We start from the raw sequence: 12,420 nt of genomic DNA, 5'->3' as shown, positions 1-12,420 counted from the left end.
GTGAGAAATTGGTTCTTAAGGATAGGATAAATATTCGTTTGCTTATTGAACGTTTTTCCCTTCACATATATCTTAGCCATCATTTAACTGAGAGTAAACCCTTGTATTATAATAATTTGTTCTTTAAGAGCTTAGGGAGTGCCTAATTTGCTGTAATTCACTTGGCATTTCCACACCGCCGACCATGAGACTCAGGCATTTAAATTAAATTGAAAGTTTTCCGTCGACAGCCGAGTCCTTGTCAGATGATTTATCATCATAGTCCTGTGGAAAACTTTCAACAGGGAAAAGAAGCAGAAAGCAAAAGGTCTTCAACACCCCAAAACCCCTCATTCTCAGATAGTTCGCCAGGCGAGGCACGCACTTCCAGCTGCCCAAAACTTGTGAGTTTTTATCTTCTTTTTTCCGATTTTTGTGTGCCTGTGTGAACTTTAGCTTACATATATATTTTTTTGGTGAGCAGGATGACACTTTATCATGTCTGGGACGGTGACCGGGATGGCCAAAATTCGGATCCCAGGCTGCCCGGAGCGCACAAATTGAAATGTGCCTGTGTCAGTCAGAGTAAATGAGGCAAAACATAACCGCAGACCCAGCGGGAAGTAATTGTAGGTGGCCCGAAGCCTACAAGTACCGCCACTCATGGCCTATTAGGTCGAACAAGTATGAAAAATCTCGATTTTGAAGTTTTCCTTTTGGGCTTCTCACTTTTTCTTTTTTTTTCGTTATGTTGTATTTGACTTTTGTGTGTGTCTGCCCTTGACAAATATTTAGCCAAATTGATTTTTGACAGCATCATAATAAAGGCTGCCCGAGTGCCCAAGGAATACTTCATGCTTCGTTTAAGCGTAATTTTCGATTGACCCGACATCAAGGCCCATGCGGCGTATGCGCAATTTGGTAGCAAAACAAGCCTAAGTGCCGGCAATTGAATTGGAATTGCGGAAAATTCGAATCCTCTAGCGTCAAAATATTTGGTTGGGATTTGACAGTAACGCATCTAAATGTCATTAGATTATGGTTTATCTGCTGGTGGTTAAGAATGTTTTAATTCCTGATACACAAAGTAAATGGCCATATAATATTAAAAGACATACATCTTGTATCTAAGCAAACGATGCAAACAAATTTTTCAGACACACTAAAATTTTGAGACTATAATTTATACTGTGTGTTCCTATTGTGTAATATGAAAGCAATTAAAAATTAATTATTTAGTCCGTTTTTAAAAATTAACATAGTCTAGTTCGCGCTGCAGGCGCAGAGTGAGCCGTAGTTTCTTCAGCTCACTATCGTATTTTGCATGACAACGATCAACATTGACGGGATGGGGAAGCGGTAAGCGTAAGCGGTACAAACATGTACCCAAATCCAATTCAGTTTCCTGCAAGCTGAGCGACATTTTGTCAGCAGTCATTTCCTCGTCCGGCAGGGAAACCTCCAAAATGAGGTCCTCACAGCTGGCCGAGGATCCAGTGCGATTGCCCATCTAAAATATATATTTCGTATGTTGTTAATCTATTCTATTGAAAGTAAGGACTATCCAACCTGCAAGAAGACATCCTCAGTGCCCACTGCTTGGCGATAGGTCATCGTATACTCGGGAGTCTTCCGCGATTCAAGTATATCCATGTCTTCCTTCTCCTGCTGATCTTGCCATTCTTCCAGACTCTCGGGCTGTTTTTTCTCTTCCTCCACCAAGGGAGTGCACAAAGGGTTGGGCTTCTTTTTCTTCTTACCCTTAGCGGTTCCATCCTCCCCATTAGGACGTCCAATTGTTCCAGGGTCTATGCAGGGAATTTATGATTGACCAATCTAATACAAATACCTTTTACTTACTCATCTTATTGACAACCATTGACTCCTCCTCATCCTCGCTACTGCTGTAGTCAATGCCGCCTCTTCTCTGATTGGGATTCAGAAGGCCCTGCAGCATTTTCAGCTGTTCGGGATGGTCAAAGATCGACATTTTCACTATGTGGCTTGAAGGCACTTTATGGACGGACTATCACTGGATCTCACACTTTTTCACAAGTTATAAATATATTTGTAGCTTTAGCTTTTAGACAGGTTGAGCACTGCTAGGCTAAGCTCGACCGAATGAAGAAAATCGACAACCCAAGCTTGGCAACTATATTTCAGGCTACTACATTGATGTATAAAAGTATTTCACATTACTTGGAAAAATATATGCGAACTTCTTACCTAAACGTAAAACAATTCTAGACAATACAATGTAACATTTTATTTATTTTCCAAGTGTAGTAGCCTTCGAGATTGTTTATTTAGTTTCCCGGGCAACGTGATTTGAAATTTCCTGGCAACGCGGAAAATTCGAGAATTGTTCGTTTCCAAACAAGCCAAAAATTAACAAAGGGTTATAGGGTCCCCAGTTACCCTATTCAACAACAGTTTCCCGCCGTTAGCGACATTTCACTTTCAACTGGCTGCCGAAACTATGGGACCCACTTTAGGCATTTCAATTAAAAACTTGGGCGGCCCATTTAGTGGCAAACTTTTTGCCAGAGAGCCGCCAACTGTGCTCTGTGCTCGAACAAAAATATTTCACTTGTCGAAAACAATTGTTTTGTGAATTATAAATTGTGTAATTATTGTTCCAGGCTTGACCTTCTGCCTTGGTCATGGCCAGTACAAATTATGAACAGCAAAACAAAACAGAAATTTGCATTTTTCACGCTCGCCCCTCGAGTGGCGAAGGGAAACGCTAATTTGACTTTCAGGCAAATCGTAGGGTGGTCGACACGAAAACGTGGCCAAGTTAACAACACGATTCTGGCCAACAGTGTGGCTCTTCTACAATGGCACCGACCGCAGCGGGGCACCCAGTTTGGTATTCGACAAAAAGGATTCTCGCCTGTGGGCTGCTTCTGTCCTCGGTACGTGTTTAATTTGTTTAACACGACCTGTCGCCGAAAGTGTCCCCATTCTGTAGGGATTTTGCTTCTTGTTCTGGTTCAATGGCGACCACTTGACAGTTCTGGCCGGGCTTAAGCCGACCATGGTCCACGGACCATGGCTTTGTCATTTGCAGCTTGGGTAAGCGTGGCACTAACCCGGCTTACAGGGCTGTTGGCTCAAAGGACGAAGGACGGCACCGGAAAAGGGACAGAACACTCTTAAACTGCTTTTGTGGAAATTGGAGAAAAACAACAAAAACAACGTTTAAGCTCAGAATATTTATATAAATATATATATTTTTTTTAATTATCAGTTTTACTTTTTTACAATAACAATGTTATAGGAATCGGTACTATAATTTCAGAAATTTACTTTTTTTAAGGTAGTATCAAAATGTATCATGTTTTGTTTTATTTTTGTACGGCATTTTAACAGCAAGAGCTATTTTAGTTGTAAACATTCCCAAATTTTATTTTGAAATATATTCACTTTCCTCCCAATGCAATAAAATATTTAAGTAAATACGTATACGTATTCCATTCCGATGAGGATACATTCATTCATCTGAAAGGCAAAAACCCACTGAAATCTGTTTCCCAAAAGCAACGCAAACATCACGTAACAGAACTTTCACCTTGGGCTCGCAATGCAATCCAACTATCACTGTCAACAACGGGTATTCGTTCGCATTGGAATGCATCCCAGGATATGGGATATATGCCCCGATCCCCAGCTGACGTCACGCATCCAGACAATGAACATGAATCCATGGTGTAATTGTATTTCGCTTGTCGCACACATTTCAATGAACTGCAGATGGGGGGTTACAAAAAAAAAAAACCCGGAGCCACCAAAAAAAGAACACGCAAATTTGTGTTGACTGAATACACAAGAACGTCTGTCCCCCTGAAAAAAAAGAACCTCTGAACCTTCCCGATACTCCCCTTTATAGCCCTAAGCGCAAGGCCATTGCCAAATAGATTTCTGTTTCAGTCGCATATGTACGGTGTTGGTAGGGGGAAAGTCGGTGAAAATGGGAAAAGAGGGACAGCAGCTGCACCGAGGGTAAAAGTGAAAGCGTTTTCCGCATTGTGTTGGCAGCTGGGACGTGTCCTTCCTCCCGTTCCGCCCCCCGAAGGAATGTGATTTGTGTGCGGCCCTCCCTTCTCGACTCTTGTCTGCTGTTTTTCAGCAAGATATTATTATTTTTTGGTTGTAACATAAAATGTAATTAAGAAGGCATTAAGTAGCGTGCATAAATCATTGAGCCACATGTGTGTGGATGGGCCCCCACCTGCCTGGCCTGCGGAAATGGGAAACTGGTTGTTGTTACGTAAGAGTTGGCCAGCTGGTAGGAGCAGCTAGCTGGGAGTTGAAACTTGGGGCCAAGTTCCCGTCATAGATTTGGGTCTACTGATTGCACTCGCTCCTTTTTCTGTTCAGGCGACATACTGGCGCACAAATTTTTGGCGATTTATTTATATATTTTTTGCTCGTTTTATTTTAGAAAGCATATCTGAAAAATGTATGGAAGTGCACTTCGGAAAAAAATACTAGAAGAGGTTTTCTTTTAATTTTATATTTTTATTCAATATAAGATGTAAAAAAACAATTATATTTAAAATATAAGTAAGGATTTTATATATTTTTTTATGTTATCACTTTCATGTATAATAAAAAAAATGTATATGTCAAACATCATATTTGGATAAGATATTTTGCCTGTGTATTTCTAAAATGAATGCGCCTAGCTGAATAATTCGCATAGAAAAAAAGAACATGGCCACGAAGCCAAAATGGAAAAACAGGATGAACAGGATGTGCAGTCAAGCGAGTCAGGAGCAGCATAAAAATAAAACTAGCATCGCAAAAACCCTTATCCCCTCCACCTTTCCATCTCACTCACACACAGAACACAGTGCGGCTGAGCAATGCCAACAAACAAACAAACAAACAAGCAAAATGTAAGCCAAAAAGGCGCGCAACTTTAAACGACTGCGGCTTTAAAGTCCGCTGGACCACGAAATGGTATAAAGAAATAAATAGAGAGAATCATAGAAGGACGCAGCGCAAAAACGTTAAGCCGAAATTCCGGCAAGACTGAAACTAGACCAAATGCCGGATTGAAGCCGATTATAGTCAGATGCTGAGATTTGAGTCAAATGAAAAGCCCGTCGGGAAAATCACTCATGAGAGCAGAGCAGTGAGCGAAAAATTAAAAAAAAAACCGATTTGGAGTTAGGGAGAGTGCAGCAGCTTTTTGCCGTTTGTTTGTAAACAAAGTGAAAGCTTTACTATCAGCTGTTGGCGGAAAAAAATCACAGTGGATCAAGTCTAACATTCAGTTGAACAATTTACAAAAAAGAGATAAAGAAATTATTCAATTATTATTTTTAAGTTTTTTAAGTGCGTTTGAAACATTATTTAAATATACATATTTATTCTAATTACTTTTATGAAGGTAATTATAATGCATAGAAGTGAAACAACAGAAAACAAATATTAGATATTTAAATTTGCAACTAAGCATTTGATTGGAAGAAAGCTTATAACAGATTAATTATAACACTTTATACCAAGCAATATGTTGATTTAAACCATCGTTTATATTATATTTATTAATTATCCAGACTTATGGCGAACGAAAGTGAAATCATATGGCTCAGAAACAGAGCGTATCGTCCAGTAACACATTTATAAAATGACTTCTCATTAAATAGTTATCAAACAACTTGCCATTACAACTCGGCCACACCCAAGTTATTAATGCAATTATCTAATATGCCAATCGAAATTAAATTTAATTTTATGCAAATGAGCAGCGCCAGTGAACAAAAACGAAACTGAAAATGGAATGTTTATAGTTTTTCATGCGACAGTTCGTGCTGAGAGTGAACCAATTTCGGAAACAAATCCAAGTCAGATAAAGCCACACACACGTAACTGTAGTTTAGAAGACCTGATCGGAATATCAAAAATCAGCTGACGGCGATATCAAAATGCAAAGCAGTTAATGAGAGCTTTCTTTTCAACCAGGCTTTTAAAACCCATCGGAGTAGCTCCATTACGGATAAATAATTAAAATTATTGATACATATTGATTTATATAGATGAAATGTTATCATAATAAAATGTTTAATATCGTAAAAATCAAGTCCACTAACCTTTTTTCTGGCATTCCTTCGTCGCTTCTCCGAGGTTTTCCTGTGCCAATTGCGACGTTCTGCCTCATTGGCAAAGAGATCCTCGACACTACTACTGCTGCTGGGGTCCTCATTTTCTCCCGATGAACTTGATCCACTGGCTTCCATTCTGCCAGACTCGGCATCCCTTTGCCTAAGTTTTCTATACTTGCCGGAGTCCCCAGATGAGTTGCTGAGGAAACGTTCCCGAAATGATTTGATTATTCCAGAACTTATGGTACCAATGCTGCCACGTCCATGTACTCCGGCCGTTGCAGTAGTTCGTCCGGCATAGCTGCTCCTCCGTTTGGTTCTGGCCTTTTTCACTGTCTCCGGCGGAGAGTCGAGGTTCTGAAGAGCTGCATTCATATCAAGCCAGCCGGCAGCACTCATCTTGCTTGGCTACTCCCAATAATGCCTTCTAATCGCGATGATGCAATGATTGTCGTCACGGATTTCAAACTCTGGCTTGCATGTCAGGGAATCGCTTTCTGGTCCCTTGGGTTTTCTAACCTTTCGCTGCTCTAGTGGTGTCTCAGTTGGCTTCCCTCCAATTAACAAGTACGAGTATCTGCTGGCCGAAAAGAAAGCAATTTAAAGTTAAAAAAATTAGAAAAGGCGAAATTTGCATGCTTTCAATTAATAAGGAACCCCATTGAATGTGCGCAACTTATGGAGATTACTTTTCATTTTTCAGCATGGATTGTTGAGTTTTGCATAAGAGAGTAATTGCAAGTGAATCATTTTCTGTTGTGTTTGGGCAAATTGAGAAAATTGCACTTGGAATGGTTGAAGAACATGAAAGGAAGTAATAGGGAGTGTCTCGGTGGGTTGTTAAATTGGAATTGAAAACATTTGCATGCGTATTTTCACAGATTGTAAGTTAAATTCCTGTTTAAAGAATAACTCTCCCAAAAGTCAATCACTGAATGCCAAATGCATATAAGTTTATGAAATGAGATTATTATTATGCCATGAAGGCAGTGCTTAAATGCACATTTACCCTTATCCATTATATGTCAGTTAACTATGAAGCCAGTTTATCCTTTTCACTTCACTTAGCAGAAAATACATTTTCCATTCTGGCTGTGAAATTCATTTTGCCATCTGTCCAATGACATTAATCGATTTAATGACAATTCAACGATTCATATATCAAATGGAATTCATTATCAAATCACACAATAATAATATTTGATGCTGGACACTTTTAATGAATTTCCACTTAATTGGGTCAACTTTAGTAGCCGAGTCAGTTGAAACACATTTAAAGTAATTTAAATTACGCTCTGGTAGTTGAGCAAATGCAAAAACTGAAATTACTAGATTTTCTTTTTTGTTAAATCATGCAGTGGCAAATGAACATGAAAATGCGAAAAATTGTTGGATTTCCCTCTCTCTTTCCCTGAGCAAGTGAAAAGCCGTCGGAAAGATGAAAGGGCTTGAGTTATGAAAAACTAATATGAAACACTACGAGTCTAAGTATCAGTGTGTGTGTGTGTGCTCGAAGGCTCATATCATTACGATCAGAAATATACAATTCAAATCTCTCTTTCGCCCACTTAATATTTTAAGCCCATATTTGCCGATCTTTAAGGATGTTGGTTGGAGTTGGCTGTGGGGAGTGATCTCTTGTTTCCACTTCCACTTTATAAGTGTCTGTGAGCCATTAGAAAATATTTGCCAGAGGTGCACTGAAAATAATGTCTTAGGCTATTCAAGTTGATAATATCCTAAGCAAAGCTTGTTTAAATTGTTCCTGCTTAACTGAAGTGCACCAAAACTATTAAAAGCGATACTGAATAAAAAACGTGGCTTTAATGACCCATTATATAAGTATAATGCGTCATTGCCACATTTCTTATTTCTTTATTGAAACCTTGTAAGACTAACGGTTATTACTCTTTTATCTGCTTTAAATGCCTAAATCAATTCCCCCATTTATTTAAATTTTCACGGTGTATTGACGTTACGAGCATAATAAACAAACGTTAAACAGACGATGTCGGCGACAGCAGGAAAGAGGAAGAACCAAGAACTCCCAACGCACACACTCCATCCAAAAAAAAAAGAATAAAAAAAATTAAACTTAGCCAAAGCAAACTGTCACATTAGCATATTGAGAACCGAGGTTAGCCAGCAAACATGCGTCTGCTCTCTTCGTTCTGAGTTGTCCAGCTCTGTACACTGCTCGAAAGAATCGATATAAAGCAAATACCTACCTCTAAAGCCAATTAAAAAAAATGCATTTTTAATTTTCTCTTAATGCTCTTGTTTAAAGAAGCCAAAAATAGGGAAAAAGTTGAATTATTTAAATAAAATGTAATTTAATATTTTAAGAACTGAAACGCTAGATATTAACAGGAATGTCTGAACATTACATTAATAACCATTTCATTAAGTTACATTTTTTCGTGACTACATGAGGGAAGTTATTGAATTCAATACCATTTTTTTTCTGTGTAAGCTCTGCGACCTCCTCTGCCGGCGTCGCTGCCAACGCACGCTGCGCTGCGCATGCGCAACTTTCTTTGCCCCAGCGGCGCCAACTGAGACGCCGACAGCGCTGTTGTGGGGGCTTGGGTAAAATGGCTTAGTCGCTCTTCTGCGCCAGCACCTCGTATCAGTCGACTTGCAGACTTTCGCGTGCGCGGTGGTGCGACCTAACTATACCGTTGTTATATAGCACCATATAATATAGCAAAGAGCAAACAAACAGATCGAGAAATTCGCTGGGATTAGGGCGCGACTTGTTGACAGTTTGCAGTCATGTGAAATGGTTCAATTAGTGCAACAACAATAAGACATAAAAGAAACCGTGTTTAATTTACATAATTAACAAGTGGAGTGTGAACGGGGTAGAGATTTCGAAAAATTCCCCGCGTTAGAACGAGCAGAACGAGAATCGAAATATATTCCGATAACGGCACAGATCGTCGAGACCGCTACGACGACCAAAAGGCTCATTAAGTTTACATGCATTGAATTGCATAACCAGCAGGCAGAAGAAGATGATGATGCTCCACTTACGTCACTGGCCACTGGTGCTGGCCATGGCTTCCTGCCTGCTCTTCACAGCAGCAACATCTGCGACACCAGCTACACCAGCAACACCAGCAACATCAGCACCACCAGCAACATCAACAGCAACATCATCTTTATCCTCCATTCCGGGCAAATATCAAGCCTTGGGTGCAGCCCACCATCAGGCAAAGAAGCTAAAAATCGGAGACGTCAATGCTTCCTCCTCGGATGCCAATAAACCTGTATTCCGGCAAAATCCGATCAAGAATTGGTTCGGTGCCTTCAATCGCAATAATTCGCCGGCAGCTCAGAACCAAACATCGCCGACATGTTCCTGCAGGTGAGTCGTTTGGTTTGAGATTGTCTCCGTTTGTCCCCCCAGAGATACAGATACAAAACTGAAGTTACGAAGATGCAACACGCACGGCGAGATACAAAAGCTGTCATGGCCATGATGACAACTTCCAGTTAGACGGGCAAAGAAGTGATAAACAACTCTGGCGTTGTCATTGTCACGACACCCAAATGGCATAAACAGTTAAAGTTACAGGTAGATTTTAGTGCCTGCGAGGAGGTCACGCAATCGGAGATATATTTATTCCTGGCCACACTCCTCCAAAGTAATCATAGGAGACCGACAATAGTTAGATCCCATCTAAGTTCCAAGTTCTCTTTTAATTATGGGAAAGCATAGTGGGAAATGTATCGAAACCAAATAAACATACGTAGGTCCGAATGACTTTAATATTGCTGTTATTTTCAGTTTATTTATTGCTCAAATCTTATATTATCTTATCTTATATTAAGAGCACATTTATCAGGAATTGATCTTTTCGCCTATTTCAAAATACAAGTCTTTAAATCACGTTGCCATTCAACTTGTCAATAGACTCCATTGCCTTAAGAATAATTTTAACCATCTTTTGAGTAATAACCTGACTACCTTCAAGTGAGCAAAGGTGAAGTCTTAAACATTTTTAAAACATTCTTCTAATCCCAAAAGAATCGCCTACCCATTCGTTACCCGTTTCCAAAAGCCAATTCCCGGCTTGACCTCGAAGCCGAGTTCCCTCTGTAGAATTGCATTCGGAGTGCATTCTTGTGTGGCCATTAAACAAATTGCATTACCAATTGGGAATTCAACTTTGGCTTTTGGCATAGGTAAACACCCCAGGGTATTAATAGAGTCGACTGTAAAAATGAAAACAAAGGCAGTGGGTTCTTAAGGGACATAAAAATCAATTCCGGAGGCTCCGAATAGATTAGGTCCCAAAAAAGGGACCTCTAAAGATTCTTATAGCTCCAAGCTGCATAGTTATTTACCAAATAAATTCCCCCGATTTATATATTTGGAAAAGCTCTGAATGCTATAAATTTACTTGGAATCGATAGTCGCAACCGTTCTAATCTTTGTTAATGAATACCTAAACCCGTTTTATTTCTATATATAAATTTTACTTTTTTTTTTTGCATGTGAAAGAAGAAAAGAAACTGATTTGCATACGATTTGATAACAGTCTCTGTTTGGCTTTCGAGAACGTGTGTGTGTTTATACACCCAGCAGAGACAGATGAGTACGGCAGATACTGTAAAAGGCGTATCTTCAATGCGTCATGTCACATTAATGTCTGTCTGCGCGGGAGGCAGGGGAATGCCGTCGACGTTTTCTTCGTCTTTTGGCCGTTTTGGCCTGTTTGGCCGTCTCGGCCTGTCTTGGCCGTCTCCGAAGTGGGTCGTTGTCGCACATTTTGCTTCTTTGTTTCGGGACGCCTCTCGACCAGACCACCATTTTGGGGCAATGACACGATTAAACATACACAAAATCTGAATCCCAAATACTTGTTGCGGCCGGATCGATTGATTATGTGGCCAAAATAAATAAAAAGATATAAAGAAGAGAGATAACTTGTTACGCGTCCTTTCCCACTTGGTGGAATATTTTTATTTTGGCTGCAAGCGGTGTTCTCTTGTTTACCACGGGTAATAAAAAAAACCTGTTTAATGTAACGCAGCTGGCAGCCATTAAATCTGCAAAAATCGCTCATTTATTTTATGTACGTCCACAAGGCACTTTGACACTTTCTTTATGTCGGGGTTGCTGAACTCTGAACTTGCCGATCGGGAGAGAGGCCCGTCACCCTTGACCCAATCCATTTTTTTCTTCTCGCGAAAGGCATAAACTTCGTAAATGTTGTTACTAATGAGATAGCAGTTGAATTACAGTGAAAATATAAATATTAATTAGAAACTGACTTTAGTTATTCACGTTGTAATATTCTTTATCTATCGACAGGTGCGGAGAGCGCAATGACGAGTCCAGGATTGTGGGCGGTACGACGACCGGCGTCAGCGAGTATCCATGGATGGCGCGTCTGAGCTACTTCAATAGGTTCTACTGCGGCGGCACACTAATCAACGATCGCTACGTGCTGACGGCGGCGCACTGCGTTAAGGGATTCATGTGGTTCATGATCAAAGTGACCTTCGGGGAGCACGATCGTTGCAATGACAAGGAGCGCCCGGAAACGCGCTTCGTGCTCCGCGCCTTTAGCCAAAAGTTCAGCTTCTCGAACTTCGACAATGATATAGCCCTACTACGTCTGAACGATAGAGTGCCGATCACCAGTTTTATACGGCCAATCTGCCTGCCACGGGTGGAACAGCGCCAGGATCTATTTGTGGGCACAAAGGCTATTGCAACGGGCTGGGGAACCCTCAAGGAAGATGGAAAACCCTCCTGTTTACTGCAGGAGGTTGAAGTTCCCGTTCTCGACAACGACGAATGTGTCGCCCAAACGAACTACACCCAGAAAATGATCACTAAGAACATGATGTGCTCGGGCTATCCAGGCGTTGGTGGGCGGGACAGTTGTCAGGGTGATTCTGGTGGTCCACTGGTACGTCTTCGCCCAGATGACAAGCGATTCGAACAGATTGGAATAGTATCTTGGGGTAACGGTTGTGCTAGACCCAATTATCCAGGAGTGTATACCCGAGTCACGAAATATCTGGACTGGATTGTGGAGAACTCGCGAGACGGTTGTTTCTGCGATGAGGATTACTAATATCATAAAGAGAGTGCTCAAAGCGGTGGACAATTCTTCGCCTTAGTCTGTAGTTAATCCCTTAGTAGTTTAGGTCATATTTTGTACTTTTATACTAAAACAACTGAATAAAGATAAACAATGCAGTAGGTTAGAAATCCCTTAATCAGTGCGTCTTATATTTGGCTAGGAAATTTCTTTACTAATTGCAAAAATGCATTTTATGTACAAATATAAACATCGAAATTTCG

General features: G+C 40.4%; 3 protein-coding genes across 3 annotated transcripts in view; 1 reads left to right on the top strand and 2 right to left on the bottom strand.

Annotated features, from left to right (window-relative positions):
• Window positions 1-12,420, bottom strand: part of ome (omega) — a 75,030-nt gene that overhangs the window by 60,998 nt on the left and 1,612 nt on the right. The window contains exon 2 of the mRNA NM_001144483.2: window positions 6,084-6,672. Coding sequence (NP_001137955.1) covers window positions 6,084-6,494 — 411 coding nt within the window. The 5' untranslated portion in view covers window positions 6,495-6,672. The remainder of the gene's footprint in view (window positions 1-6,083; window positions 6,673-12,420) is intronic.
• Dnaaf6 (Dynein axonemal assembly factor 6) lies at window positions 1,029-2,103 on the bottom strand. Its single transcript, NM_140455.2, has 3 exons — window positions 1,840-2,103; window positions 1,549-1,787; window positions 1,029-1,489 (listed from the first exon to the last, which is right to left on the bottom strand). Exons 1-3 carry the CDS (start codon window positions 1,967-1,969, stop codon window positions 1,226-1,228), a joined length of 633 nt encoding a protein of 210 aa, NP_648712.1. The 5' UTR covers window positions 1,970-2,103; the 3' UTR covers window positions 1,029-1,225.
• On the top strand, window positions 8,724-12,333 carry CG4914 (uncharacterized protein). The gene is made up of 2 exons (NM_140454.3): window positions 8,724-9,465; window positions 11,419-12,333. Exons 1-2 carry the CDS (start codon window positions 9,113-9,115, stop codon window positions 12,188-12,190), a joined length of 1,125 nt encoding a protein of 374 aa, NP_648711.1. The 5' UTR covers window positions 8,724-9,112; the 3' UTR covers window positions 12,191-12,333.

The sequence above is a fragment of the Drosophila melanogaster genome, chromosome 3L (assembly GCF_000001215.4).
Source record: "Drosophila melanogaster chromosome 3L".
Classification (NCBI taxonomy): domain Eukaryota; kingdom Metazoa; phylum Arthropoda; class Insecta; order Diptera; family Drosophilidae; genus Drosophila; species Drosophila melanogaster.
The sequence above is the reverse complement of the archived record's forward strand: the minus strand, read 5'-3'. Positions and strand labels throughout refer to the sequence as shown.

What these genes read in the sequence shown, in the direction of transcription:
- Dnaaf6 (NM_140455.2), bottom strand. Translation starts at nt 1,969, where the DNA reads ATGTCGATCTTTGACCATCCCGAACAGCTGAAAATGCTGCAGGGCCTT. An exon ending in AATGGTTGTCAATAAGATGA is followed by an intron (nt 1,788 to 1,839) that starts GTAAGTAAAAGG and finishes TTCCCTGCATAG; the next exon opens with ACCCTGGAACAATTGGACGT. An exon ending in CTGAGGATGTCTTCTTGCAG is followed by an intron (nt 1,490 to 1,548) that starts GTTGGATAGTCC and finishes TATATATTTTAG; the next exon opens with ATGGGCAATCGCACTGGATC.
- CG4914 (NM_140454.3), top strand. Translation starts at nt 9,113, where the DNA reads ATGATGATGCTCCACTTACGTCACTGGCCACTGGTGCTGGCCATGGCT. An exon ending in TCGCCGACATGTTCCTGCAG is followed by an intron (nt 9,466 to 11,418) that starts GTGAGTCGTTTG and finishes ATCTATCGACAG; the next exon opens with GTGCGGAGAGCGCAATGACG.